Source organism: Falco naumanni, chromosome 5, assembly GCF_017639655.2.
Source record: "Falco naumanni isolate bFalNau1 chromosome 5, bFalNau1.pat, whole genome shotgun sequence".
In the NCBI taxonomy this organism is placed as follows: Eukaryota; Metazoa; Chordata; class Aves; order Falconiformes; family Falconidae; genus Falco; species Falco naumanni.
This window is the reverse complement of record NC_054058.1, coordinates 25,082,297-25,106,493: the sequence shown is the minus strand read 5'-3', so window position 1 is coordinate 25,106,493 and position 24,197 is coordinate 25,082,297. Positions and strand designations below refer to the sequence as shown.

Genomic DNA, 24,197 nt, shown 5'->3' with positions numbered 1-24,197 from the left:
CAAGTTTTACATTCCTTTCCAATTCTCCTCCTCACCCCTCCAGGCTGAGGGGAGTGAGCGAGTGGCTGCGTGGTGCTTGGTTGCCAGCCAGGGTTAAACCATGATACATTGCAATGTCTTTCTCCCAGCTACAGCCTGGAAGCAGACTTCATAATGCCAGTAGATGTGGTGGGTGGGGGAGAGGAGACAGGTGTGTCTTCATAAGTAGTTTTGAATTGTAGTAACACAGCTTTACAGGAAGGTAAACTTCACTTCTCAGGTGAAGTTCAGCCACCCTAAACTGAGATGGATCATGCTACCAAATGAGGGAGAAAATGGTGCACTTGGACCGTAATGATGGAATTGTGCTACCAGAATAACAGCATGTAGTAGCTAGTCTCCAAGAGGATAGGTTCTCCATGTTCAGAAGTAACACAGATTACTTAGAATTCAGAAGCCATTTCCATTGAGCAGAAACATAAGGAGTTCTTGTAATCTTTCTCTGGCACCATTTGAGAATATTTATGAATGCTAAAACTGGCTAAGAAACCACCCACACATTTTCAATGTATGGTAAGGTCTCATGAGAACCTGTATCTTTCAATAAAATCTGGTGATTAAGAATCAGCAAACTGTTTTTTGTTCCTAGATTTTCCATTGGAAGATCATTAAAAAAATTAACCAACATTTGAAAATCTTTAAGTGTTCCTTCTGGGCCAAAAAAGCACTTCTTGCCACTAGAATGTTTGGACTGTAGCAATTTTTGACCAATTGTTGTTTAATGAATTGTCATTCAGACAAAAACTTGAATGCTTTGACTTGTTTTGCTTCAACCAGAAGTGATACGGGTCATGGCATCTTTGGAGCAAGCTGTCAGAAAACGACTCAACAATTTTGCCTCTAACTGTACCCATTAACAGAGCAAAGAAACTTCCTACTCATTATTCCCAGAATAGCAACAATGCCTTTTGAAAGAGGATTAGCTGAAATTTGAAGTGTGCCAGTACTCCTCAACTCTGAAAGCTCTTCCATTGACGCCAAGCAGCGAGATTAGTCTGCAGGAGGAGGGAGCCTGCACAGCAGTGATGTGGTATTCAGGATTGATGACATCAGTTGCAACATGATGAAAACTCCTAGCTATTCCATATGAGCAAGCACAGTTATAGCAAGATGGCCTTCCTACTGGCAGGCTCAACGGAAGAATTAATGCCTGTGGGAATCTGCAAAGGCTAACAACCTTCTCTAATCTAAAACCAACGAGAAGGCACAATGCTAGGACAACATGGAAGGGGGAAAAAGGCTGCTTTCCATTCTGTGTGCATCATATGGCCCGTTGCTTTCATGTTCTTTCCTCATACTGGAAATTCCACATAAAGGAGTATGTGTTGGGATCAATCACAGAAGAGGATAAACTTCATTATGTTGGGGCTGCATTTTGTTTCTCTGTGTTGTTTGTAAGGAGAGAATGTCTCAAAGGCTTATATGAAAGTTTGTTGGTATTTTTTCCTGTCTGCTGGCTGAGGCTTCCGTTCTGCTGGCTCTCCATTTTATTTTTTTCCTTTGCTTGCAGCAGCTATTAGTGCCAATCAGTTAGTAAAAGAGATTTATTATTGCCTGTTAGGCCATGTTGCAACTTTTCAGTCTGATGATTTTATTGTATCAACCCAAATTAAGTATCTTGCTTATGCTGCACTTCCCACCTCCTGATACACCTGCCTGAATGGAAGCAGGGAAGGTGTGAAGACTCAAGTAGGTTGTTAATGTGTGCCTTGGGGAAAGTTAACATTTTTAATGATCCCATGAAATAGACCCAAGTTCTAGACATATCCTTTATCTCTAGTTTTCTCTGTGCATATGTGCCATCTGCTTTTTGTGGTGTAGTAGGAGAAATGGGGAATGTTTGGTTTAAGTAAGCCTGGAGACTGGAAGAAATAATCCCAATGATACCTATGCATTCTCAGAGATCCTCTTTTAGATCAAGCAGGGGAAGGTTCTTTCTCCATAAGAAGACACCAGGGGCTCCATTTCTCTACTCCCAACATACAAGCAGATGTTAAGCCAAGTGCTGTTGTGCCCATTTGTACACTGCTGCAAGACTTCTATAAGTTTAGTGGTGATTTCAGTGGAAAGGTGTGGCTGTTTGGTGTGCTGACAAATAACTAGAGGTTCTGATTGTGGTTTTGAGGCTATATGTTCCCTTCTGGAGAGGAGACTGGTCAAAATACTTGTAAAACTAGCCTATTGGTAACAACTGAGCAGTACAGGTCAGCTTTGCTCCTGTTCCTGTGGTTTATTAGTGATGTGCACCATTTCATTTCAGTTCATTTTGTGTTGCCTTTGCTAGTTGTAATTAATGGATTGGTTTGCTCAGCCTGGAAGGACCAGCCTTATACTGCTCAGGTTCAAGGCCTTCTTCTGGTTATGTGAACTCATTTGCTATTCCAGTGACTGGTTACATAGCACCTGCAGCCCCATCAGAGCAAGGATAACACTTAGTTCAGATAGGCTCAGCACAGTGCTTCTGAGACAGACATAGTCTTCTGGGACCACAGTTTAGGCTATGTAGAAGAGCACCAGGATTCAGATGCCATTCTTTTCAAGGAGAGGTGCCCAGTTCTGCCCCTTGGGGCTGCTATCCAGTAAAGGAGCTTTCAGTGACCTTTAACGTAGCACTTGGACAGGTGAGCTACTGGGCAGAAGTGACTTGCACTGTTGTCTAGAAAGTTTCTTCCTCATTAAAAAAGGCTTTTTGCTCTGGAGATTATCACAAATCAGGGCAGGGGGAAGCAGTATGGGAGGGCTAGATCTGACAACTACATGCTTTGGCAGTTCAGTGTAGGTTGTTTCTGTCTCTTGATCAGTACACATGTTCTTCACCCCCCAGCTTGTTGAATTCTTTGTGCTGGTTTCTTCCTCTCCTGTGAAATTAATTCTTTTGGCTCTGGTTCAATATGGTGTTAAGTACCTACTTAATCCTTTGCAGTAGTTTGAGCTACTGAATAGAAAGGGAGCTTGGGCTATTGCTTAGAAACCAGGACCGGGGTGTTAGAAAGGTAGAAACTTTATGCTACAGACAGCCTTACTGTGTGACTGGGCAAATTGTATTGCCTCACTTGCCTTTAGCAGTGCCCTGTGTGACTAGACGAGTGTTACTCATTTCCCTTGCAGGGGGTAGCACGAGGTGTCTGCCGGTGGGGTTTGTAAAGAACTTTGAGGATGCTGCCTTTGAAACATTAACAGTTTTGCTGCAGTGAGCTCTGGATGACTGGACGTGTTTGACAGCAATTTGTGGAGCAAAGAAATGAGTGGGACTGTGCATTATTGTCACAAAGGGGAGACAGCTTCTGAGACAGATTTTGAGGCTAAATTCTATATATCGTTTTAATGCAAGGATATGTTTTAATTTAGACACAAGGCACCACAACTTCAAAAATCAGAGTGGAGGCTGAATCAGGCAGCTATACTGGAACATGTCTACTGCTGCCCCAGAGCCGGCACTGAGCTTCAGATCTTGAGAGCCTCTGATGGAGAAAGTCACATACTATGCTTGACAATTCCAGCTTTTATTTCATTCAGGTTTGGTGGAGCAGTTTGAGGTACAGACAGTGTTCAGTGAGAGAGCTCTCAGGATGGCAGTTTTAAATTGCTTACCCACATTCCTATTTTTCCAGCACTTCAAAGCAAGCATAGTGCTTAAGACATAGGAGTGACAACACAACTTCCTATCCCAACAGGTGGAAGACAGACCCTAAAAAAAGGCAAGAGTTGCTTGGGAAAGCTCAAGGAAGACAAAAACAGTGACAGTGTTCTGCTAGTCTCTGACAAAGATTAACAAAATTTTTGGTATTTAAACATATTTTGATGATTAAATCTGTAGATGGGTGTGGCGTTCCAAATGCAACGGTACAGTTATGCTGTGTACTAATTGTACAATGATACTAAGAAAAAAATGTGGAGACTGAAATTCAGATCCAGCATAGCATTTTTGCAGGTAAGTTTTTTGGATTCAGAGCTCATTTGGGAAGGGAGAGAGAGGCATAGGTTCAAGTCCCTGCAGATTCAGAGCAAAGGTTTTCCTCTCCAGTCACTCTGAATTAGGTAGAAGAGGAACACAGCTCACTCAGTCTTCCAAATGCCATATGAACAACTGGAAAAGCCTGTTGTGCAGGTTGTACACCATAATCAGAGGTCTCATTTTTGGCCTTCTGGCACACTCATGGGAGGATGATGTAAGGCATGATATGAGATAACTAAACATAGAGATCATTCCTGCTGCTCTTTTCCCTTCAAATGGAATTTAGCCCTGTGAGAAGTTCAGAACTGACGTTACTAAGGTCTAAGAATTCCTGTTTACCTCAGAAAACAAGCACAGCCCAGGCCATGGTAGCTCAGGCTTCCACAGAGTGCCTCAACAATCATCATCACCCCTCCCCCATGAGGGACCTGCCACAGGAGCGCGGGGTAGTATCCTTGCAAGCACCCACCACGTCGCTCTTTCAAAGTGGCTTCAGCCCAAGGATCAAAGATCTTTCCAGACATTCCTAGATGATGTGCCTAGCATCCAGAAGAGGTTCACTGATCTCAGTGAGGAGATGGGGCAGCTAAGAACTACTGCTTTTTTTTCCTAAAAGCGAAGCACGCACCGCCTCCTACTGCAAGCTGTGTCTGCTCTCTGCATAAACTTAGCGGGACACAGTAAGTTATGTACAACTTTGTGATACTGGCACACAGACTCTGTACAGATAAGTGGGACAGTTCACACCTCTCTTGCTGTTGCTTCAGTCTTTTTGTGGCTTATGCTGGATCATATGTTGTGGCTTATACGTGAGCCATAGATTTTTCAGAATTGCATGCCTGCACACATAATCTCACTCTAACCCCACGTTCAAGAAGTGTTCAGGAATCATTAGGGGCTTTTAAGATCAGGCTGTTGATACTGCTAGCCATAGAAAAATGCTACCACTTGAAAGTGGTTAGTTACAAATATAAAAAGATTGAAGACGGAGAGGACAACATAGGCATTGCTAGGGGAGGCTGCTGTGTGAGAAGCCATATTGTTTACTGATTGTCTCACTTGAAATGGCAATAAATGACATTTCTCATGTAACAGACACAAGGATACGATCTGTTCATAAGTAGGAGGAACTTTCATTTGAATGCAGATAGCATTGGAGTCAGGACAGCCCTTAAGAGCTGAATTGGCTAGGATTCACTGCATGGGACTTGAAATCAGATTATATACAAACTCAGTAGAAATACTGTTTTAGTAGGAGCTGGAGGAGATCCCAGATGAATAACAATCAGATTCCATTTCAACCCTTACTCTTGGCCAGCTGCTTCTGTTGTATGTGCTGGGAAAGATTAAGAAGTTTGGAAACAGTATTCATGTGCTGTCTTATCACGGTTCTGGGGCATTCTCTGTCTCTCTCACTGTACCACAAGTGCTAATAGTTTGATAAGACCAGGGTTTGGGGTTTAAGAGTATGATGTTATAGGATTACATATAGCCAGCCAGGGTACATTCTGTTTCAATCAGACCCATTCTGCCTTGAGAAAACTTCAAGGACAGGATGATTAGATGTAGAATTCATGCCTACACAAGCAAGTAGGTGGTCAAAGACATTACAAGCTGTATTTGCCCTTTTCTGACTAGCATACTGATAGCAGTTATTATGTTTCCTCTGAAAAGAGTAGAGAATTGCATGGAGGCCTCCAAATTCCTTCCCTATGTTCTGAACCTTAGATGCTATACAGAGCCCTCCCTGTGCATCATTGGAGACCCTTTGGTCTTCTGGAACCCTTCCAGTCTTCTTGCTTATGGGGAATCTCTTACTGCATTTATGTTTTTCTTGTACTAAGATAACTTATACTAGAATCTCTGATCCTGTCTCAGAACTGTTGATAAGTAGATTGCACGGAAACATTACCAGGGCACCTATGAAGTCCTCCAGTAGAGCTGGACAAACTGATTCTAGAGTAAGAAATACCACAAAGTTCACTGAATATGTTATTAATTGATTTTCACTTTATTCACACAGCCACAAAGTGGATAAAAACAAACTATCAAATGACTCGATTATGGCATTTGCCTAGCTACTGTGTAAGAACAGAATCATGCTTCTGCTGATATCGAGCTGACATTCCCATTAAACTTGTTGATTAGATAAGAGCTACAAGTCTCCAAACCAGATCCATCTGTGCATGGGCTGCATAAATGCCATTGATACCAATAGATTTACAGTAGGGTTGCATTTTGCCTTAAGTGTCCTGTTAGATGGTTCTTCTCCACAAGATCCAGTCTCCCATTGATACCGTAATCTCACTGTAACACAAATTCACCCTGGGTTTGACTACTGATTATTATTTTTTTTAAATAGCCTTGTGTCTTGAAAACAAATGAACTAGGCATTTCTAGCAATGCAAGCTGCAAAAGCTGACTACTCCAGACAAAGTCTTAACAATGGTACCTGAGACATGCAATTGAATCATGGCATACAGTTACAACTAGTGGATGAAGCAGCAAAAGAACCCTATTTTTTTAATCTATTGATGCCTTTTATACAATTCAGCACTGTTTTGCAAAGAGGCTTGAGCTGTCCTGAGAGTAATAACTGAAATCTCAATAAATACTAGAAAAGAGTGGCCTATTCCAAGTGCAGCCTAACCATGAGCCTCCAATCTGCAATGCAACTTGTTTTTCAAGATGGAAAATTCTGTCTCTGTCCAACTAAGAATGGGTCATTGTTTGGAAGTGAATGTGGAAATAGAATCCAAGTCCTGCTATCATAAGACCTGAAGAGAAAGACAGTCTTTTCCACTTAAGTTATTTGAAGAATATGATTTTGGCAAGAAAACAAATAGCTACTCGAAGACCTTGCAGGTTCCAAAATAACGTCCTTCTTGAACATCCCAACTTACTCTTCCAATGAGCCTTGTCTGTGCTGGGTCAAAACTCTGGCAATATGATTTTCACTGTCTTAGTACTGTATAGTGCAGACACAAGTGGTACACAAGAACAAAATTCTTAAGGCAGTGGTTGTTCCTAGAGATACAGGAATTAAAGTGCCTAGTAACTGAAACAGTGTCTGAAATGTCTTATGTGTTCAGTTATTCTGTTAATTTACTTTGAAAAGAAGAGATGGTGGTCTTCAACATGCCTGGGTGGAAGAACTTAACTGTTCTGCACAAAGGTGCAAAACGCAAGCAAATGCCCTCAGATTCAGTGGCATCGATTACCCTGAGCTTGGGAATTTGGAAGATATGCTTCAAGTTGTGGAGTAAAGCAGAAACAGATAAACAAAACACAGCCAAGTACGACATTGCCCTTTACAGACAGAGAGTCACAAAGTGTCGATACTACAGTTACCCAGAGGATAATTTTGCAAGGGGAAGAGAAAAGGCTTTAGAATCTGCCCTTTCCTTAAAGAGACAAACCTAAATCTTTGTTATGTACTTTCTGCCCCCAGCCCCTACGCTCTGCCATGCTTCCTTAAAGGAGGGAGACTGGGAACAGCGGAGGGAATTCCACAGGAGTACAATTAAAAGAAGAGAAGCTTCCGACCTGCAAGAAAAAACTTTTTTCTGGTATTCAGCTTTATACAAAATGCCTGTATCATAGGACTGTAACATAATGCTTCTTTCTACCACATACACCCCCCCCCCCCAATATCTTTAATGACATCTCTTTGGTCATTTTGTAAACATCACATAATGCATCCTTTCTTGCAAAAGCAAAACTTGGCCTGATAGAAACTGCTTACCAAAGTACTCCACCACATAATCTGTAGTGAGCACTGCTACTGTCCTCTTGCCAAAGTATCTCTTGCTTATGGTGATTCAGATCCCAGTAAAGGCAACTGTGTTAAGCCCCATCCCAGTCGTATTGTGGGCATAACTGCTGCCACACTGACCAGAGAGATTAATCTGTTAGCATCGAGCTTAATTTGAAAATATGGTGGGTAGAAGGAGAAGCAAACACTTAAATGAAGTATGAGTTTATATGGCTCAAGTAAACACTAGAGTGGTGATGAAAGCAATCAACATTCAGCTGAGAAGCAACTGTTAGGTACAATGAGAAGGAGAATAAAATGCAATGAATGTTACGTTTAGACTTGAGCTGGGAGATCTGATGGGGAGGTCAGCTGAGACACACGGAGCTATCAATACAACTATTATCATCTAATCTGGATATAATGTTGGACATTGTATTGAAGTAATCCTGACCAGGGAGTAGACAGAGATAAGGGAAGTCCTGAAGAGATGCCTTTCTAGTTAGAATAGAAGACAAGTGTATAAAAGGTAGATTTGCTTCTCAGTGTTATTTCCTTGTTGGTTTTGCAAGCAAGGTGGAACAGCTTTTATCTCAAAAATCAAAAGGATGCTCCTTTCTCACCCCATTTAAGTGTTTGCTGCAAGGATGGACATTATTCAGTATTACTTGCCCTCCACCATGAATCACCCTGAATTATTTTTTTTTAATCAGGTGACTCCTGACCGTCTAGCAATAATTTCACTTTGCAGATGGTCCCCAGATCATTGCCCAAAATGACCGTGGAGGCCTCAGCCTGTAGAGACTAAATAGTGGTCTGCAGCTGCTACTCAAATTCTGCGTTTCTCAAGGACACACAGGACAGCCCTAGGACAGCAGTCCCGCTTCTTCATAAATTTCAAGAGTATTTCTGCTGTGTGAACACCCTGGTCTCTGCTAACTGTGTAGGGAATCAGGTGCTAATCCTTTAGAGGACTAAGTTGCAGCTCTGGGAAGACAGGAACTCTGGCAATCCAGAATCCAAGACACAAGACATGAAGATACCTATTTCCCTGTAAGGTAGGACTGGGGTGGAGCAGCAGAGCCCCATGTAAACAGCATAGAACTAGATGAGCCTGGAGACAGAGTACCCCACCTAGCACAGGAGGGAAGGTATTTAGTCTCTGCGGCACATTGAGTGAGTTCTGCTTCATCGCCATAAAAGAAACCCAGTGACTAATGAATCTCTGTTACAGTCTGTTTGCTCTGGAGTTGCCCTGAGACCAACTATAGTGTGTAGCTACTCCCTGGATGCAGGAGGCTGTGTTTCAGCTACAAGCAAGGCTGATCCTCCTTGCCTAGGAGTGTGATAATTGCTCTTGCCTATTCATACCTGTGCTTAGAGAATAGGAAGACGGCTGTCCTTTCTTATCCAGAGTTTTATGTCTGTGCTTCTCACTGTTTGACACTTGTTTGATTAAAATCTTACTTAAACTAGGTTGTTTTTCCTGTCAGAGGCCTCATTGTCTCTTCCCAATACCTTTTCTACATCTCTGGGATCTCTTCATGCACTTCACTTTTTATGCAGAACAGCAGCTGCCAAAAGTGGAATTTCCCCAACCACACAGCTTCCAAGGCTAAACTAGAGACCAGGCGGGATCTGTTCATCACAAGAATCAAGATTTCAACAGCTCCTAGTGCTAAAGTAACCACAGATGCAGATACTGCCACTGCTGTCGCCTCTTCCCAAGATGGGAAGTATTGTCACATCCCAGCATCTAGGGTCTGGAACCATCACTGATGTAGCTTCACAGCTGATGTGTGAAAGCACAAATAACACTGCCAGCTTATGCTGAGCCACATGGTGTCAGCTTATGCTACAGCCCCGTTGGCACCAGGGTACTGAAGCAAACTCGTTAAATCTCAGTTGGTAGAGGAGATTGCCCAGCTGTACGTACTGCAAGGTTCAGGTCTGCATCAGCCATCTTGTTTCAGGAGCAGAAACATAATCAGGCCCACAGGTCCTTAATCTGATTTCTAGTAATTGTTTTTGCAACTTTCCTGAAATATCTCTGTAGAAATCAGGCTCCTGTAGTACAGGAAAATCTCTTGTGTTTATGTTTCACATGCCTCCTTTTTTTTCCCAAGTAAAGGAAACAAAGGACTCCAGCACATCAGCACATTGTGAGAAGCTGAAAGCTTTATTAAGTAGAGAACAGTAATGGATTTGTAAGTCAGATTCTTTAGCATGTTAAGGCTCCCCACAAGGCACAAGCTAGCTGCAATAAGGCACTACAGAGAGATCGAGTAGTATAGAGCGACATAAGCAGCTGATCTAATTCAAGGTGAGCTGTATATTTGGTTGCAGATGCAGGCTATATAGGTTCCTATAGTCATCAGGGATTGAAGCTCTGCTGTTTTGGCCAGGTGTATGGTTGTAAGCTGACATACCTCATTTCTGAGACAGGGCATGGATGAACAGTTAGTGTATGTGAGGCATCAGGTTAAGAAATGATGCCTTCTCCATTCTTGTGGTGATTTTTTTCCCAGTGCTGCCACACCAGACAGGGAGCATAAAATAATCCAACTCCTGGGACTAAGACTAACCTAAACTGCCATCATCTTGATAAATTGACTTGGCAGTACATTGTACATCCTACTGCTTTTAAATCCCAGGAATCATTGAACAGTTAAGATGGGGAAAGGGAATAACTTTCATAGCTTTTCCAAATCTTAGAATACCTCATTAATTCCACCTGCTCTTCTGCTACCTTAGCAAGGTTAGGAGTTTATGAAACCTCAAGGAACTGCAATCTCCTCTTAACTAAAGCCCAAGTATCTGTGATGGTCAAGTGCTGAGCATATAAGTTGCATCCTTTCCCCACTTGCATTACTGCCAAATGATACTTTCTTTCCAGAGCAATTACATATGCAAATTCAGCTGCTCTGGGTGTCAACCAGCTGCTGTGTCCACAAGCAGCCTTGAACACTGCCTGCTTTCCATATGTCAAGGCCCTGGTGGAACCATGTGGGTGTGTGTAGAAGGGAAATGGGGAAATTAAATTTCCACTGAAACAATGATGACTCCTATCTGTCACCTGAGGCATTAGAGTCATGTCTCCAACTGGTCCTGCTCTTTTCCTCTGTTCTTCCCTTTCCCACAGCAGAAGCTCAGCTCTGAAGCATCAGAGAACAGCAAAATTTAGTCTTGTGTATGCTGCCAAGCAGCCTGTGTCTGGTTCTGCATTCGTAATTCTCCTTGTCTTGCCCAATTAGGAAACCACTCCACTTTCAGCTGTAGGTGTCATTGATGCAACAGCTCCAGGTACCTGCAGGTCTGGCAGTAACTGAGTTTCCATAGTGAAGACCCCAACCAAGGGCCTGAAGCAGCCTTCTGCAAGCCAAGCCAAGCCAAGCCAAGCCAAGCCAAGCCAAGCCATGATTTTACTCACTGCATTCAACTGCACCCTTCTTGCTGTACTGTTTTGTGTCAAGCCTCAGCACACAGTAGAGTCTCAGCAGCTCAGTACTAGGCAGTAGGTCTTACCCCACAGAACAATCTTGATAATCTTTGATGAACATGCAGAATAAAACCAGTACTTAGATTTAGTGCATCAGCCCAACATGGTAGTAACAAACTTTTAAGCTTGTCTTTAAGAGCTGGTGCCGCTTGCTGTCATGCTACTCTGGTGTCCAGTGTTGAATATAGAGCTGCCTGCAAGGGCACAGAACTGCAGTGATACAAGCAGCAAATGTGGGCATGCATTTCCGTGCAGGAGCAAGCAAGTTTACAGAAGACAGTGTTGCTAAGGTGCACGAAGAGCTCAGTGGTGAGCCATTTCTGTGTATCAGCTAATTTGCATGTTTATGGGATTCTGAATTCTTGAACATCACTCCTTCATATAGCTTTGTATCATTCTCCAGTGCTGAGGGACAGTTTGATTTTAGCCTCTCGAAAATTCCAGGACTTTCTTCCTGTATTAAGGGGTTAAACATGAGCCACATGAGCGAAAGGCCAGTAAGAAGTCTAAGCCTGATTAAAAACAGATCTAATACTCAGTCATAACAAAAATCCTTTTGCTGAGTCCAATTGTGACACTTATTCAAAAACTGAAAATAATTTATTCTTACTCAGGAAGAGACCTAAATTCCATTTATATCTCATAGTCCCAGTAATTACAAAAAGGGTTGCTAATTCCACTTACACAAACCTTAGCCTTTTTGGTAATGTTCATACATGTTAGCCCAAAATAGGAGAGAAGAAAAAAGGTGTTTACTCTGCTGGCAGAGCATTCAGGCAGAGTGCTAGCTCTGGATCTCTTTAGGAGGACCACGTACTCATTGGTATTAGGCTGACAAACTATAATTATTATTTGAAGAACTGGAGGGGATTTGGAGAATGCTTATCAGTATAATTAAAAGTGAGCTTTTGCCAGCTATTTCCATTTTATGTAGTTATAAATCTATTATTTGAACAAAGAAGAAAGGGCCTTTGTGTCGTACAAAACAGAGGAGGTATGAAAAGATGTTTCAAAGCTACAGAAGGTCACTATCAGCATGCATTTGCAGACATGTAATTATTCCATTACATATATAACCTTTATAGTAAATGATGATATTGAAGATAGTTGGAAGTGAGGGATACTGTCCTGGAAAAGGTCACATATTTTTGAAAGGTAATTTTGTATCAATGTACTGTCTTTCAATTAAGAAATTAATTAATACAACTTCTGTTTATGGTAATTATTTAATTGAAATTATTCCAGGAACTTACAGGAAGTCCCCCTCACACATTTCAGATTTACATAGCAGCTTTCTAGTTGTGATATCTGAAAGATAGTTTTGGCTGCAACCTATTAAACCTCTGCTCACTCCCAGTGAGTGTTCCATGTGTCACTAGAGGATCACCTCCATGTGATTAGCTGTGCACATACACTTAGAATATCATATTGCTCTTTTATACAGAAGCTGTTTACCCTGAGTACCACTAGTCACCCTGTTAGCAAGTCAGAATAAATGGTGTTGTGACTTGTCTATCACAGTAAGTCATCAACTGTTTCTACCATTGACAGAGGATCTAAACAAGACTAATGGTGCACTTTGGGCTAATGCATAGCCCAACATACAGCATTTCCTCCCATCATAGCCACTTTGCCTTCTTCTTAGTACTTATAAAGGATCAATCCAATTAGCAGACAGCCATGCTCTATGTGGCTGATGTACCTCTGGGAGAGAGAAATACAGTTTGAGTGAATGGACTTCCCATTGACATGTGATTCAAAGACATTTCAGGAGAGGCAGTCCCCCCCAACCCCTCTAGCTGCTGATGACAAACTCTTCCACCCAGGAAGCTTCTTCCTGGGAATTGCTTAGCAAGTACAATCATTTCCCTCATCCCTGTTCCTACTGTGCCTTAGGAAAGAAATTAATAGCAAGAAGAGAAGCTTCTGAGTGAATCACTTCCACTGGGCAAATATGACAGCATGAGAAGCATCCCCCATAAACTCAAATATTTCCTCAACTGGTAATTCTATAAGAGATGCCAACATAGCTACATCAGAGATACAGGTACCCCTTTACAGAGAGCTTTCAGCAATGCTAGCTTCTCCCAGGCCATCCACATGTCCCAGATCTGAATGTTTTGTTCCATCCAAGTGGAATACTATTTCCAAATCTCTTCAAGCTGCTGCCTTTACTAAGGCACTGCATGTGTATGCAATACATTATGTTTACTGCTTTAAGGATCAGACTTTCTTTGTACAGTAGATAGTTGATCTTAAGTTTCCTCCTTTGGATAATTTCTGTCACTTAGGCTGACTCTGGTTATAATGAATTGGTTCACAGATAATTGAGAATGACTGTATCATACTTAGTTCACCTTGAATCAGTTATTTTACCTCACTGTAGCTGAAGCACCAAGAGCCACAAAACTGCACAAAAGGTAATGCACTCTAGCATGAGAAATGCTGGAAGTGGGTCCAGAAGCTGGCCCCAGACTTTGCTTTGGGCTGTCAAAAGGAGATTATCTGGCAGACTGGACCCAGAAGCCAGCATGGACTCTCCCCCTCCAGTTGATTCCAGGGGCATGTTCCATTCCTTTTTTCTGCTCTTGCCCATTTCTAGCATGTAAGGGAAATCTGGCAGTTAGCCCAACCACTCCTTGTAGGCTTAACGGATCGATTAGATTTCCTTCAAGTGTTTCTGGGTAACAAAATGGACTTGTCAGCAACTATTTTCACTAAATGCAGTAAATCCACAGGTGACATCTTTCCAGTCTTCCTCACTTTTGCTAGTGATATCTGGAGCCTAGATGCTTGGGTAAGGAAATTTCTGTCAAGTAGCCTGTCACCAACAGGAGAAAAGAGTGTCTAGGTCTATGGCAGAGGAGCAGACCCCACTGAGCCAGAACACAAGAGGCCACAGATCATTTTCACCCTCTCCCAGACACATTGCTGACTGACCGTAAGCCCATGAATGCCAGCTCATACTTGCCTTCATACTCAGACCTTCTTTAGTACACATCCACACACATTTGTCCACCTGTTATGTTCTTTGCACTGAAGTTGGTGCAAACCACTCCAAATTCTTTGTGAATTCCAGGCAGTCATCTGCCAGTCATGCCCACACTTTTCTCAAACATTTCTTCAAGGTAAAAATGAGGGTGTATAGGAGAAATGCCTGCCACATATATGGACTAAAGTAAGCTGAGAAACCAACTGTGCAGGAAGGTATGGCGTTAATATCTCCATCCTTACAAGCAGATGGTGATAAATGAATGGCATATTTGACATATCTGTTATAGTCACCCAACTAGTTAACCAAAAAAAGATCAGATCACAGCAGCATTGGCTCAGATCTTTTTCCTCCAACACAGGAAATTCCATTTCCCCAGCACAGTGCCTTGTGCTTATCCTTCCAAGCTGTGCTGTTCTGAAGAACCCACAATAGCTCCAAGACACACACTTGCGTCAGCATGTCACATTGAATTTTCACTTTCCAAACAGTAGTGTATGCATATGGTATTTTGTACTACTGAGGTGAATTTGTTGTAAGATATTTTATAGGGTCTCTAAAATCAACATATTCTGGCAAGAAACTGGAAATATTCTGCCAGGGAGTCCTGTCTTTATCCCATCCCCTAGCACTAAAACCCCAAATGTATAGTAATACTATACAAAGGATGTATGACTTAAAATGCGTTTGTATCAAGAAACAATATGATGATTAAGCAGGTACTAAGTAGGTTTTAGAGGATGAGCTCCATTCTTTTTTATCATCACATGTCTAGAGAAACATCATGGAAGAAGATACTCTCTCCAACACTCATGAGGTGTTCAAGGCAGGCCAAACTGAGTTTTCATTTTTGACAGGCAAGCAGAGGGAATAGATGGTCCTGGTTAAGTTCTCCCCTCCTCACCCCTCCCAGCGTGACTTTTGGGGGCAGAGGAGGGAAGAAGGAAGAACTGAGAATGCTAAAGAAAGAGCTGTGGCATAATAGGCACTCAAATGGACTGAAAGAAGAGCTATGGGCATACATGTGTATGTTATACATTCATCCATCATGCTGACACTGCCAGGGGGTTTCTTCAGCAATTTGTATTTGTAGGCAGTAGTTACACGCTGGCATCTAGACATCTTCTAGGCACATCTTCATTGTTTTCATACAACTAATTAGATATCTAAGCCTGTGAAGGGTTACAGGCAGAGTTAGACAGTCCCTTGTCTGAAATAAGTTAAGAAAATCTGGATGATGTAACTGGCACTCTACACATAGATGCATTGTGAACATCTGCCCCTGTAGGCAACAGACCAGAAAGTCAATGACAAGCATGTGGAACAAATATAAAGTGTTTCTGCACAGACTATAGTGGCACATGCAAGCCCTTTACAAATACATCAGTGAGATGTTCCAGATAGCTAAAGGACTAAGGATGGCTGCTGCCACTTGAGAGGATGTTTCTGATGAGGGAGTCAAGGCAATGATGACTTGGAGAGCAAAGTAAATCTATAGCCATAAAACCAACAGGTGTGAAGTGGCTTATTAGGAAGAGGCAGATGCTAAAAAGTTAGAAAGGGGGAAATAAAACCAAAGTAGCCTAAGGTGTCAGTAAGAGCTTGCTGGGTCAACAGACACAAATTCAAAATCATCTTCCTGTCATCTTTTGCTCAATTCTTCCCCCTGCTTCATTTGTTGTAGTTTCATCCTCAAAAATCTACCATGCAAATCTTACTCCAGAGTGCTTCAGTCTCATTCTCCTCTTTGGAGATTAATACTGTGACATTCTTTGACTACAGGAGTCTTTGACAGTTTAGAGAAGATTACCAAATCAGCCAATTCCTAAGATGCATCATGGGGACCCTCAGGTTGGGATTGTTGTGGTTACTGGGAATGTAAAATAAAATTACAGTTTCAGCCCTGTTGCACTCCTACACTTCAGTATCTTGGCTACTAAGCCCCTTACCCTTTAACACAGGATTTCTCAGTCAGATTTGTTAATCTGGTTTGTGTAGCTGTTTTTCAGAGGTAACCAACACCAAATGTTCAAAAGGGAAGAGCAAGAAGAGTCACAGTAGATAGCCATGGGACACCCATAAAAGCCACCTTCTAATGCTGAGAAGTTTGAGTCCTATACACTGGCTTTGGAAGGTTCTGCATTAAGTATTTTCATAGGGCAGTGTTTTAAATGTCCTGTTCCTCTCTGAACCTTGTCAAATTCTTGCCATCAACCATATCGCCTATCAATGAGGAGGCCACCAGACTTACAAGGAGTTACAGAACTTAAATTCCAGAAATTACATTGAATTTAGTTTTAATCTTACATGGTTTCCCTGCAATATAAAACTCTTCCCATACTCCCCTCCTTCCAAAACACCAGTGTAATGACCTACAATCAAGATGAGTAATTAAGACAGCTAGAAAGTTTTAGTGAGGGTATTTTGAAGTGAAGAGTGAAGAACCAGGGGAGAAACAGCTAGTTGCTAGAAGGTACTCTTTTGGAAACATTGCCTTTTTCACATTTCACTTCAGCTTTCAGTTCGAGGTTGACAGGAGTCAGAAGTAGATCTAGCATAGGAAGGAGATGATAGAAGGACTAAGGTCTGCAGCTAACCTTAGCTAGGTTGTGTCACAGCTCCGTTGGTAGGTAGAGGCAGCATTGAGCTGACACTTTGGAGGAGTCAGAAGACTCTGCAACTGGCCTTTCATAAACTTAGAATTGCTAAATAGTTCCTGTTTGTGGTTCTCCAGGCCTCATCTTAGGAAAGATAATAGCCAGTAAAACTTCATCTGAGATGAATTCAGTTCTCCTTTGACTCTTTCTGCCTTTAATCTTCCCCTTCTAGGCCATGATTTTCTGTGACTCAATCTGTTCTCTTGGCAGCTGTCTGAAAAAAATGCAAGATAAAGACAAGTAACAAAAGATTCCAGGAAAGCTGAGATATTCAGCACAAACAATGACTTTTGGTCAGTCAAAGCCTCTAGAATTTCTTCAAAAGGATTTTTCTCTTCAAAAAGAGAAACCAGAAAGGCTGCGTGAGTTGGACTAGTAATTTACTGACAGAACATGGCTTGAGGGATCACCATTTGCCTTTCAGCATCGTCAGACTTCTAAGAACTGATGCACGCTTGGGCCAAGGGCAAGGCTACTGAACACGCAGGTCAATAGGGCCCAAGCCCGAAGCTACAGAGGTTAAGCAAGTACTGGCAGTTGGACAACCCAGTGATCTTAATTGTTGTTGCAGTAGGGGCCACGCCAGCTATCCTGCATTACTGACCAGGGCCAGAGGGGTGATGCAGCATGTTAGAGAGAAGCATGCTCTGTGTACTCATGGTGAGACCAGTTTTCATTCTTTCTAGTTTTGGCGTTTCTTGTAGTCTAAAATAATTCATGCAGAAAAACACAGAGCTACTCTTTATGTATGGGAACGGGCCACATTGGATATTTGTTTAATTAAAGCTGACTGCTGGAGAGGAGGGAGAACCACTGTTTTCCATATGCTGTCTGGGTTGGGAGTTTCCTTTTACAGGGGACAGGAGAAGAAGAAAAAGGCATTAGACTTGTTTACTGTAATACAGCTCTCAGCAGACAGGCATATCTGTTTCAGGACAGCTATCATCAGTGCTAAACTAAGCACTTGTCTGAAGAGAAGATACAGCATTAAGGCAATTTTAGGAAAGTTTTCACTCCTTTAGCCCTGTGATGAGCAATCTAGGTAACTACAGAGACTTTAAATCTTTGGAACTCATCTCTTGTACCCTCTACAATACTAGTTTTTAAGAGAAAAGAGGCTTGGCTCTTTGGGATCCAGAGCTGTAAAGACCAAGGCAGCATGAGTCAGGGGGGCCATCTGCAGCACAGTCCAACTTTCTAAGAAGCTGTAAAAGTAAACCTAAGTCCTGAGCTGACAAGACAGCTTGTGCTAGCCAGGAGGTTTGGCACAGGCCTCCCTAAAGTTCATCACAGAGCGGGAAGTGCTGTGGCTGGACAGTTCATTCACAGATATCCCCACTGAGGCTGCAGGCAGCTGGCTGGAGGATACCTCTTGTCAGGAGCGATGTTGAAGACAACTGAGTAAAATCCAGTCAGTTGTCGTCTCTCAGAGGAGAGGGGGCTAATGCTTCAGTTGATGGCATGGGTTACTACTGGGCCAGGCACAGCTTTCTCTGCATTTAAGATAGGTCTGGACTGTCAAATCCTTGCCTCCGGAGCATGTGTCCCAGCTAGATGGAGCTAGGCACTGACAGGCTCAGGCTGTTCCCAGACCTCCTTTTGCCTCTGTGCTTACCCTTGTGCTCTGCTGCTTCTCCACACAAAACTCACATACTGCAGGCCACATTTATCTCAACAGACACTTCAGCATGCCTTGCCCTCCCTGTTAGCCTCTTCCTCTTTCGTACTACCCAACTACTCTTCACTCCTGCAGAACCTTTTCTTTCTGGCTTTTCACTTCCAAGCTTTCATCAGGGTGCAGCCCAAGAGATAATAATTTGTTTCTAAAGCAATAAATTGAAAACAGAACAGTTCAATGGTATCCTGACAGACAGGAGAAATCATCTCTCTTCACAATCACCTGCCTGATCTGCTCACAAGAGCATTTGTTTAGCTGCAGTCTCTGCAATGGTTTGCAAGTCTGAGGAAGGCAAGGTGGAGGGCATAGAAGAAGAGACAGAAAGGCAAAAAAACAAGCCCTGGACCTACCCTTTTAATTGGTAGACCAATGCCACCTACCTGAAGTATTTAAAAAGAAAAATATTACAGATCAGCTGACCCCAAAGTAATGAATCTGAGCCAACTGTCACTGGATTGAAGCCACGTTGCCTTCCTCCCTGTTTTTCAGAGGTAAAACAAACCTTTTATGCTTCTTGGTGTTTAACTCCTCAGAGGCTGCACGTTCAAGTTTTGTGTAGCCTTTCTGACTTAAGAAGTAAGATTTGTTTAAAAACAAAACTAAAATAAAGCACGGAAAGGAGAAAAAAAGCACCATCAAAAGACTTACACTGAGTTCAGACAGATACTAAATATTTCAGAATGCACTTTGAAGCTATGATGGTTGACAACACCACAGGGTAATGAAATCCAGGTAGCCACCAGCCATTACAACCCTGCCAGGCCTTCTTGAATCACAGCAACAAAAATAACATCTTACCTGAAGACTTCACAGAGTTAAGAAGACAGCTTCTTTCCTAGAGCACTTACTTTAGGCTTAGAAGTGATAGTAAGGCCCTAGGCCACTTGCCTTTTTCACCCAGATGAGAGCTGCTGTGTCCAAGTAGCAATTAATACAGCCTCTTCAGGGTGCAAAGAGGTCCACCAAAGCAAGGTGACCCTCTGCCAGCTCCTATCCGGGCTATGCATGCTATGCTGCAAAGGTGAGGGCATGGATTTGCAAAATATCAGATATATGCAGGATCAAGAGATGGGAAGAAAGAGGAAAAAGAAAAAGGATAGTCTCCATGGTGGAACCCAGTCCCTTTGGTGTATGCCTGAGTAGCACAGAAGGAGAAGCAAGCTGTAGAAGAATGATGCAAATAGACCCAGAGCTCCAACTGCTTTTGGGCTCTGGGGAACTCTGATTTAATAGGAGTAATAAGATGTCCTTCCCTGCCCGCAGTCAGGGGAAGAGCTTTCAGCAGTATCTTGGAATACACTTTATACCTCATATATTTACCTCCACGAGGCAGTGGCTGCTCCTCACCACCATGGTGGCTTCTCCATGGGAGTCATGGCCCCCAGAGGGGGACTCAAGGATCCCAAATGTCCTGGAGGCAATTTCTGCCTGTGGGCATGATCAGCATCTGGTAGTGGTATGTAAGGTGCACAACGACTCCAGAGATCTTGGGATCTCAGAGGTTCAAGAGGATTCTGGCTTGGGCAGAAAATATGCAGGTTTAGTGTTAAACACCCATGAGAAATCATGAAAACCAGAGTCAACAGCTGGCTGTGCAGGTGCAGTGCTCAGAGCATACTGATTCTCTGAAGAGTATCTGTGAGATGTTTTTTCTTAAAACGCCCACAGGAGACTAAGCCTAAAGTCCTGTAACTTCACACCACTCTTCCTTTCCATGCTTCCCCTTTACTTTTCTCTGTGTGTCTATTGTGATAATTAACTAGTGAGGCATTCTCTATATACAGGCTTGTATTTCTCAGTTTTTTTCTGTCCTTGTTCCTTCCTCTTTTTCCCTGTGTTTTCCCTCCCTGTTGTTTGCTTTCTTCATGGGTAATTAGGAATTGGAATGGTGCATCTGCTGTTCCAATAAAAGCAGAAAGCAGTGTAGTTCATTTAGAGAAGTGCTGAGATGAGAAATGGCTGAAATTCGGGGTGTCTATTTTTTGGAAGATTCCATTTGGAAGCGGGTGAGGGGTCTAGAGAACAAATCTTATGAGGCTGAGAGAACTGGGGTTGGTTAGCCTGGAGAAAAGGAGGCAAAGGGGAGACCATATCACTCCCTACAACCTCCTGAAAGGATGTTCTAGCAAGGTGTGTGTTGGTCTGTTTTCCCAAAAAAACCAAGTGATAAGACAAGAGGAAACGGCCCCAAGTTCGCCAGGGGAGGTTTACATTGGATATTATGAAAAATTTCTTCACTAAAAGGGTTGTGAAGCACTGGAACAGGCTGCCCAGGGAAGTGGTTGAGTCACCATCCCTGGAGGTATTTAAAAGTTGTGTAGATGTGGTGCTTAGGGACATGGCTTAGTGGTGGACTTCGCAGTGCTAGGTTAATGGTTGGACTCGATGTTCTTAAGGGCCTTTTCCAACCTAAATGATTCTATGATTTAAAAGTATGTTGTTACTTTTATTTTGAACTAGGCCCTTTTTTCCCAGCGGTTCCTGTAGTGATGAAATTCATAGGAAATGCCAATAGATAATACTTCTGAATCCAGGCATGCTCCTCAGAATGAATGCCAGCTGTTGCTGAGTCAGCTGGGAGCCATGTGTATTTCCATACTGCAGCTGATGATGTTTGTGATTCCAGGGCTGCTCTGCAGAGCTGACTGCCTTGACACAGGTGCTCCACACCTCTTGGGCTAGCCAGCTCCCAGCATTGCCGCTTTGGAAGTTGGGAAGAACAAAGAGCTGGGTGGAAAACCTAATGGCCTCCTTCCAAGAGGCTACTTGTATGGCACAGCTGCACTAGAGATGTGAGGTATGGAGCATGGCCCTCCAGCAGCCTGCCAGGCAGTCCAGGTAAAGCCCTGTAATGTGAAGAATCTTCATCAAACCTAAGAAGTTTTCACCAGGTAGTTCAAATTTGATGGATCAGTGAGTTTTTTGCAAAACCAAAATTTTATCAGAAAATTCATGTTGGATTCAAGCTGGAAGGAGAGTGCCAAGATGTAGGAGCTGAAGTATTTGTGTGAGCCTGCTTGAACATAGACTCAAATGTGATCCCACCACTTGCTTCAGTAAAAAGGCAACACAAGTAATTTATGGGCACACCAGCCAGATAGATACTTGCCACCTGAGAAGTTTAAATTAGAAACAACATGAGAACCAACAATAAGCAGGCTGGTAGAAGAGAAGTGAGCTGGGTAGTTATAGAAATGGAAGACTAGGAGGTGAATTTGATTTATCACGCAAAAATGTCCTCTCTTTTCCAGCAGGTTGCATGTCACAGGCAGGGACCAAGGGCACAGGCAGAGGTTAGTGAAGTAAAGATAATGCTTTTTTCTTCCCCCCGCTGTGTTGCTCCTGCCAGTCCTGTTGTTTCTAAGGAAAGATTCCTTCTGTGAATGCATTGGAAGCCAAGGAAGTGGAAGAACTAAGCAATTTGTTATATTAAGCTAGCTGGGAGGCCAGAAGGAGGTGGCTGGGAACAGTATCATCATTCCCTGTAATTTAGGTATCTTTGTGGCTACGTCTGTCAGATATTGAGAAGGACAAAGATGATAAGCTTCACATTTCAGAGTGACAGAAAGTATGGTAGGGCCTTTGGAAGAATCTGAGACTCCATGACAAGCCAGAAGAATTAGCTTTACTGCTTATGTCTTGGTGAAGCTGCAAAAATATTTTTAGCAGGAGGTGACCCCATTTGAGCCCTGGGTCTCTGCATTAGCACTAAGAACAGAGCTCTAAGTGCTCTTCCACTGACTTGGAGACAGAGTGTTTTTATGGCAACTGAGGATTCAGCCTGCTCTATTTCCTCTGCTTTTCTTCTCCTCTTTTTGTTTTCTTTTCCGTTCCCCCAGTACTTTCCCCTTTTGACACTGTTGTCTCTTTTTAGTGACTTCTTTTCATGGATGAAAGTCAGTGTGTTCAAACTTGGCTGTTGATTTGTGCTGCCTATGACACCTCAAGGGCCTCCCTCGTGGTATCTTAAAAGAATCTCATTTTCAGAGGTGCTGAGCAGCTCTTCCTGGGTTCCAATACTGTGATAAGTGTGCAACACGCCTGAAAACCAGGCTCCTTACACATGTTTCCAAGCAAGGAACTCAAGAACAAGTCATTCAATATCAGTGAGCAGTTTTGGAAGTTTGGTTTAGGATTTCTTCCTTTGGATTAATTCTTCTGGCCTTCTTAAGTGATAAACCCATGTGCTTGTCCTGTCAGTTTTCTGCTGCTGTTTCTGGTAATGCCCAGTGCTGACGTGCGGAGACCATTTCTTTGCTCTAGAGAGGTTTCAGGAGAAATGTCTGCAGAGTTAATCTAGCCACTGTCAACAAAAAAAGCAACTTATTTGTGTTACAATGTATAGGAGACATATCTAAGGAAACACATATAAGGAGATGTTTCTGTCCCAAAAGAAATAAAAGTTAGAGATAGGCAAAACTGTTTGTCATAGGATGTATGGGATCATGAGACAGATACTGATAGAAGGGAAACTTTTTATTTGGGTGCTTTTGCCCTTTTCTCTACAGCTTAACAGCAGCAGCAGGACAGGTAAGGTAAGGGAATAGAATTGTCAGCCCTCTTCTCTTTTGCTCTCCACCACCTCGGAGTGCAAAACATTCATGTCATAATCAGATTTCTCTTTCAGCATCACTGGGAGTCACTGTCCCCTTGGAACAGCCCTGGGAAAGGCATTCCCCCTTGAGTTTTCTGCTGAGTGAGCTGAACACTGACCTGCTATGGTTTGTTTTTTCTTACAGGAATGAAACTGTTTTACACCAGTTCTGTTGCCCAGCAGCTGATGCAGAGCAGAAGCCTTCATCTCTGGACTCTTCACCAAGGTGGGAAATAGCTGACAGCAAGAACTTTTCTTTTCCATCCCCTACTTCCTTATCATCCATCACTAATCTTCCTATCCCAGACAAAACTCACGTATTTTACACACCCATCTCCTCCGCCCTCCCTTATGTCCCATGTCCCCAGCACTGCTGTACCTCTCTTTTCTCTCCTAGAGATCACTATTCATACCATCGTATAATTGCCCACAAACCTCCTCTGGACTCCACTCACCCACACCCATGCACCTCCAAAATCATACTTTCAGCCTCTCTTCAGACATCTGCTTCCATCAAACTCACATTCTTGCTTGTACCTTTTCTTATCCTTCTGCATTACTTTGACACTGACACACACACGCTTCAGTCTTCTGCTTCAGATTAGTTATCCCACATTATAAGGTGCCTGGACACACACCAGTATAGATCCATAACCTTTAAGCTACAGCAAAAGTCACCAAAGAAACTCAGGGTTCTGTCTCACACCCTGAGAGATGGTGGGGGGCACGGTTTTACATGTGTGGAAATGGTCTGAGCTTGCCCGTGAAAGGCAGTTATAGACAGGTACTAATAACTATTCCAGATTTTATCCAGTGCAGCCAGATGTGGGTACACCAGCAATTGTCATAGCCGTCCCTCATCAGTGAATGACATCACTGCCAAGACCAAGGAGTTCAAGTAGCTTAAAAAATACTTGAGGTGCACATGCTGCATATAGCTTCCATGCTCTGCCTTGTCCCTCTTCTCTTGCCATCTCCTTCTCCTCTCACAACTCCTTGCACCTCCATCTCACAGGCCTATTCCTTTTT

At 42.8% G+C, this 24,197-nt stretch overlaps 1 protein-coding gene across 5 annotated transcripts in view; it reads left to right on the top strand.

The window, feature by feature from the left end:
* Positions 1-24,197, top strand: part of IQSEC3 (IQ motif and Sec7 domain ArfGEF 3) — a 106,878-nt gene that overhangs the window by 22,833 nt on the left and 59,848 nt on the right. For all 5 annotated transcript variants that reach the window (XM_040595922.1, XM_040595925.1, XM_040595920.1 and 2 more), the window contains exon 2: positions 23,314-23,394. In XM_040595922.1, the coding sequence (XP_040451856.1) occupies positions 23,314-23,394 (81 nt within the window). The remainder of the gene's footprint in view (positions 1-23,313; positions 23,395-24,197) is intronic.